A 6,288-nucleotide genomic window follows, 5' to 3' on the forward strand; every position below is an offset into this window, starting at 1 on the left:
CTGGAAGGCCCACACACGCCACGGAAGGGAGTCGGCAATTCCGAAGCCCGTCTTGGCCACCGCGCGCGCCATCACCGCCTCCGATTCGAACCGACAGCACCTTACGTCGGCGGCACAGTCATAACTCATAAACTCATAACCAGGCTTCCCAGTCGCCACGCGTAGCTCAACCAGCCCAGATCCACGCCTCTCGCCGCCATGGCCGCCGCCTCGTGCCGCTGCAGCAGCGTCGTGTTCGTGGGCAACATCCCCTACCACGCGAGCGAGGAGGAGCTCCGCGCGGCGTGCGAGGAGATCGGACCCGTGGTGTCCCTCCGCGTGGCCACGGACAAGGACACCACCAGGCACCAGGCCCCGGGGCTTCGCCTTCGTCGAGTACCTCGACGACGAGACCGCCCTCAGCGCCTGCCGCAACCTGCACGGCCGGGCCCTCCGCGGCCGCGACCTCCGCGTGGGCCTGGCGCGGCAGCAGGGCGCAACCACCCGCGACGACAAAGACGACGACCAGCCCGTGGGAGCCGAGGACGCCACGCACGCCGCGTCTCTGCTCGCGCCGGGCGCCCGGCCTAGCGGCGCCGTGACGGCGTACCTGGCGGGGCTGAGCTGGCGGCAGCTGCGCGAGTTGCTGGGCGCGCTGGGGCGGGAGGACCCGGGCCTCGTGGAGCGGGCCAAGCGGGAGTACGCCGGGCTGGCGACGCTGGTTGAGCAGGCGCGGGTGCTGCTCGACGTACGGCGCCGCGGCGGCCAAGGGCAGGAGGAAACGCGGCGCGGGCGGCCGGGAGCGGCCCGGCGCCTCGCCGGAGCCCGCCGACCAGCAGCCGCTGAAGCTGAGGCGGCTGGAGGATGACAGGCCCGTTCCTGGCGTCGTCCGCCGCTGATGCTCGATTGATCACTTGTTCCTTTTACTTTGGTATAGAGAGAATCACGAGCATCGGCATTGGCAAATTGGGGAATTGACGGTTCGGCACTCAGCAGAACTGGACCAGTGTTGATGTTTTGTTGTTTTTTGGTTTGCCTCTCGTGTTGTGTTCGATTGTGTGTTGTGTAGGCAATGGATGCTGAACAACAAGGCAGGACGACGCATACGGACATGGCAGAGCTCGTCCATTGCTTGCACTGAAAGGCACAAGAAAGTTGTGCACCATCCTCTGGATATATGATCTTTTGCTTTGCAAGGTGGAAGACCGAAGATAGTTCAGCAATTGATCCTTTTAATTCATCAGTGGACACTGATACTTTCATGGTATAGTCTTGGTTACAAAAAAGTCTGAGAACTAGTCCTGTTAGGGCTAGTCAAGATCGCTTATCTTTGCATCTCTCCTTCCTCGTTTATTTATTTTCTAGCATAATAACATATACTGTAGATATTGTGCTAGGCTTTCATTGCGCATACTCACTCATTTATTTATCTTTGCATCTCTACTATCTCATTTATTTTCTTTCTAGCATAATAACATATAGACATTGTGATAGGCTTCCTTTAAACATTGCTCTTTATGCCTTCTCATCTCATTAGTTTTCCAGACATGTGTTCAACTGAAACCATAACTAGAGGCCTAGAGCTATACTAGTTACTTTTTTTCTTAAGGGAGCTAGTTAGTTCTTGTTGCACCCCATATGTTGTGATCCTATATATCTTACTTGCTGGTATTCATAAGGAAATATGCTAACTGTGCATGTTAACTTGAAACTTAGTTTTTTGTTATGCCAAACTCTCTTTGGGTCTTTATTATCGATCTTAATTCTAAATGCAATTTACATTTTATATTAAAAATTGAGAGCTTACAACTAAATAATCTAGATATGCTAGAATGTTCCATACCAAATATAATGCAAATAGCAATTTATATAATTCCTGTCATGGAGTATTGATTCCAAAAAAACAAGCAAAGAATTATTAATGTGAAATATTTAGAGGCATGCATAGGGCGCTGTATTTTTTCTATAACGGCATGTGTGCAATTTAGATGTAGATTTTGCAATTACCTTATGTTTCCTTTTTCTTAAAAAAGGAAGTGGATAATTTAGAAGTAAATTTGGAGTTTCTAGGATTTCTCTCATTTTTTCTATTACTTCTTGTGGAGATTTAGGCAAAAGAAATATCCAATTAGTCATAGTAAGATTAGTCTAAAAAATAGTTATAGCAAGATGTCGCAACTACATCCTTTTGCAAAGGGGTTGGATTCAAGGCAGGTTCAAGTTAGACTTCAGCAAAGACAGAATGGTCATTTTCCATTCAAAAAAGTTGAAAGGCAAGCATTGAGGTCATTTGGTATAAATTCAAATAAATTCAGATACTAATCTTTGGCAAACAACAGAAGAGGAAAAAGAAGGAAAGGTTCGAGGCCATTTGCAAAATTCTCTTTACAAAATGCAGATATGTTTTTTAAACGATGTCCAGTGGCAAATAACTACGAGGATGGCTCAGTCTTTCACGAAAGATAAATTCTTCAGGTCCATTTCACAAATCGGCCAGGTTTTGTCATGCCCTCTAGAAAAAATTTCCTATCACACGTGCATATATTTTGAACATGCATTTAAAGAAAAACTTTGATCATTCCAAGTATCATCCATTTTTAGATGAAAGAATGTGTTTGGGATGAACCAAAAGAGGGAGCACAATAATCGACATGGCCGGCATTAGGTGTCAGGTCATGCCGGATCATACCCACGTCTGGCATACCTAATGCAGCCAAAATCAAACCAGTAGTGGTTCACGCTACCTAATTTTGTATGACTCCCAGTCAAGTTTGGTCACTCCACATCCTGACATAACAAGTGCCCCATGGAATTTTGATCCCCGGTTTTATGTTTATATCTGGTGATGATGCATCCTTGCTAAAAGTGGTAAAGAGGGGTTACCCCATATTTAGATACTAATTAGAAGTATTAAACATATACTATTTACAAAATTTATTGTACAGATGGAGGCTAAACGGCGAGACGAATCTATTAAACCTAATTAATCCATCATTAGTAATAGTTACGGTAGCAGTATATTGTCAAATTATGGACTAATTAGGCTTAATAGATTCATCTCGCTGTTTAGCCTCCATCTGTGCAATTAATTTTATAATTAACTCATATTTGGTCTTCCTAATTAGCTTTCGAATATTCGATATGACACGGACTAAACTTTAGCTCAAGGAACCAAACACCCCCTTAATTCACCCTCCAAATAAAAATAGATTTCACTCTTCAAATTAAAAGCCTATTCTTATATCGTTTTCTATCGAAGCTTGACGTGCTCCACCAATCCCTGACGCCGACACATTGACACTTGACAGGAGACAACTTGATAGCAATCATTAGATGTCGTCATTGCTCACAGTGACTGCGCATTTCTGGGCAATTCTCTTGGTGTTCAGATCCGCGACGAGCTTCTGCAGCGCGGCGTGGGCTCCGTCGCCTTCACACCCCATGAACACCTCCGCGACATCGGCCGGCGTCAAATGCACCTCCCCGAGCAGCCTCTCCGCCTCTCCGATCAGCTCCTCGTACCTGCAGTCATCGGCTGGCTCACGATCGTCGTCACCGAGGTAGTTCTTGGCGAGCACGCGCAGCGCGTGGCCCTTGCAGTATCCAAGCTCTATCTTGCGGTCCATGCGGCCGGGCCGGAGCAGCGCCGGGTCGAGGCGGCCGACGTGGTTGGTGGTGAACACGATGAGCCGCTCCCCGACGCACGACGACCAGAGGCCGTCCACGAAGTTGAGCACGCCGGAGAGGCTGATCTTCTCCCGGCGGCCATGAGGTGGGAATGGTGACATGCTGACGGGACCCGGCGTTCCCGGGTCGTCGGACTCGGCGTCTTGGCTCGGCGGCGACGACGTCCTCGTCCGGTCGAAGAGGCCGAGCGAGCAGTCGATGTCCTCGACGACGATGAGCGACTTGGGGCGCGTGGAGGCGAGCAGCCTCCGGAGATCGGAGTTGGAGCCCACGGCGGTGAGCTCGAGGTCGTAGATGTCGAACTCGAGGAGGTTGGCGATGGCGGCGATGAGGCTGGTCTTGCCGGTGCCCGGCGGGCCGTGGAGCAGGTACCCGCGCTTCCACGCGCGGCCGGCGCGCGCGTAGTGCTCCCCGCGGCGCACGAAGCGGAGCAGGTCGGCGCGGATGCCGTCGCGGAGCGCCAGGTCGACGGCGAGCGTGTCGAACGTGGACGGGTGCTTGAACGGGTGCGACGACCACAGCATCTGGTGGTCGTCCATCCCGCTGCCGCCGCAGTACATGCTGGGGTTGTTGGTGTAGAGCTTCCGCTCCCGCATCTTGAGCCGCAGCGCCGCCGCGACGGCGAGGACGTGGTCGATGTACGCGCCGCGCACGAAGTCGCGGTGGCGGCGCGGGAACTCGAGCCGCAGGCACCGCCGCTGCCACCCCGCGCCGCCACCCGGGGGACCCCCGAACCCCCCGCGCCGGCCGCCACCGAACGGCGAGCAGGAGTAGGCGGTGCCACCGCCCGCCGCCTCCCCGGTCCGCGACGTCCACTCGACGCGGACGCCCCGGAACGTGTCGCGCGCGGCGTGGTCGTCGGGGAGCGACGCGACGGCCTCCTGCGCGCCGTGCGCCTTGTGGAGGTGCAGCGCGGGCGCAGACGCGAGGCAGCGCGCGCCGAGGTAGAGCTGCGCGGCCTCGTAGAGCTCGTTGGGCACGCCGTTGGCGTCCACCGCGTGCACCACGATGGTGTCGGTGGGCTGGGCGAACGCGGCCGCGGCGCGGGCCAGCAGCGCGCGGAGCGCCCCGTGCGCCTCCGGCGGGAGGACGTCGCGAGCCGCCGCGCGCACCACCATGGCGGTGGCGACGAACGAGCCCAGGGAGCCCCAGCTCATGGCTGCCTTCATGCCGTCGCAGCTCGCAAGAAGGTAAGGGCTCTCTCTTTCTCTGACGTGACTGTGCCACCGTATCGATGGAGATGGTCAGATGGACTGTGTTGATGTGTGTCTTGTGAATGAATTTTGGATCATCCGTGCCATCTCGTGGGTTTATATAGCTCGCCGGAACCGTCTCTGAACTCGCAATCATCCGAGGTCGCGTCGGTGACGGTGGCGCGGTGGCGCAATGATCTGACGCAAGTTGGGTCAGTAGAGGTCGCTCAAAACCTATGAGCCAAGCGAGTTGACTTACATGCTAAACTTTAATAGTGTCATATCATATGTTCGATGCTAATTAGAAAAATTAAACATGCGCTAATTACAAAACTAACTGCAGAACTCTGTACTAATTTACGAGATGAATCTATTAAACCTAATTAATCCATCATTAGCAATTGGTTATTGTAGCATCACGTTATCAAATCATGGATTTGATAGATTCATCTTGTGAATTACACTCCATCTGTGCAATTAAAATTAACCTATATTTAATACCGAATATCGATGTGATAGACATCGGAGCGTCCGTCCGCTGTTTCTGACAGGGATCAGAACATGATTGGTGGCACTGCCAGTTGCCAGAGTACTGCATGGATTAGAATAGCCATTTCCTTGGTACTTCCCTTTTATAATGATTAGAATAGCCATGGATTAGAACTTGCACCAACTGATCAACGCTAGTTTCGTCAATGGAGCCGTGGCGGCCAAGGAACTAATGAGCTACACTCTTGACTATTTTTTTTTGATGGAGCATACACTCTTGATTAATAAGAACAATCCAGTAAAAAGTATAGACAGGTTACTATATCTTCTAGTACTACTGTTGCGCAGAGCTACTATGCGAACTTAATAGAAACTCTGAACAAATTCGAAACATCTCATCATTCTTTTGACGAAACCATTTTACTAGGGAACTTCGTGGTGACAGCTCGGTAAATTTTGTTCAACACTAGAATATTGCAGTGGGCTGGTTGTTGGGCTAGAGCGAAAAGTGTTTGTCTACATGGCTCACTCAGGCCAGGTCCAAAAAGCCCAATTAGATCTTCTATCATCATATCTTCACCTAACTTAATAAAATCAAAATAGGAAACAAATAAGATAGGTTAATCCTTTCCTCATGAACTAGGTCAGGTTGTTGCTTCCATGATGGACCTTTGGTGGGCTGACCGATTTCCTATTTGAGGGCGATCAACCAACTGTTACGGAGAGAAAAGTGACACGATTACATAGAGATTCAAATTTCGAACAGCTCCATTGTAGTAGTACCCCACTATATAAACACATCACAAGCTCCAACTCACCCAAACGAAAGACATCCACTCCATCCTGCAATCCACTTCATAATAAGCCATGTCTATAGATCTAAATGCAATACCAGATGAAAGAGATGGACACCCCTTACTTGATTTAAATGACGAACTAC

At 50.9% G+C, this 6,288-nt stretch overlaps 1 protein-coding gene and 1 pseudogene across 1 annotated transcript; one reads left to right on the forward strand and one right to left on the reverse strand.

Moving 5' to 3' along the window:
* The first annotated feature begins 198 nt into the window (after nt 1–198).
* On the forward strand, nt 199–847 carry LOC111257094 (annotated as a pseudogene).
* A 2,293-nt stretch (nt 848–3,140) lies between these two features.
* Nucleotides 3,141–4,911, reverse strand: LOC101770960 (AAA-ATPase At3g28580). The gene has a single exon (XM_004966079.3). It carries the CDS (start codon nt 4,833–4,835, stop codon nt 3,309–3,311), a length of 1,527 nt encoding a protein of 508 aa, XP_004966136.1. The 5' UTR covers nt 4,836–4,911; the 3' UTR covers nt 3,141–3,308.
* Nucleotides 4,912–6,288: the final 1,377 nt, after the last annotated feature.

The sequence above is a fragment of the Setaria italica genome, chromosome IV (genome assembly GCF_000263155.2).
Source record: "Setaria italica strain Yugu1 chromosome IV, Setaria_italica_v2.0, whole genome shotgun sequence".
Lineage (NCBI taxonomy): Eukaryota > Viridiplantae > Streptophyta > Magnoliopsida > Poales > Poaceae > Setaria > Setaria italica.

What these genes read in the sequence shown, in the direction of transcription:
- LOC101770960 (XM_004966079.3), bottom strand. Translation starts at nt 4,835, where the DNA reads ATGAAGGCAGCCATGAGCTGGGGCTCCCTGGGCTCGTTCGTCGCCACC.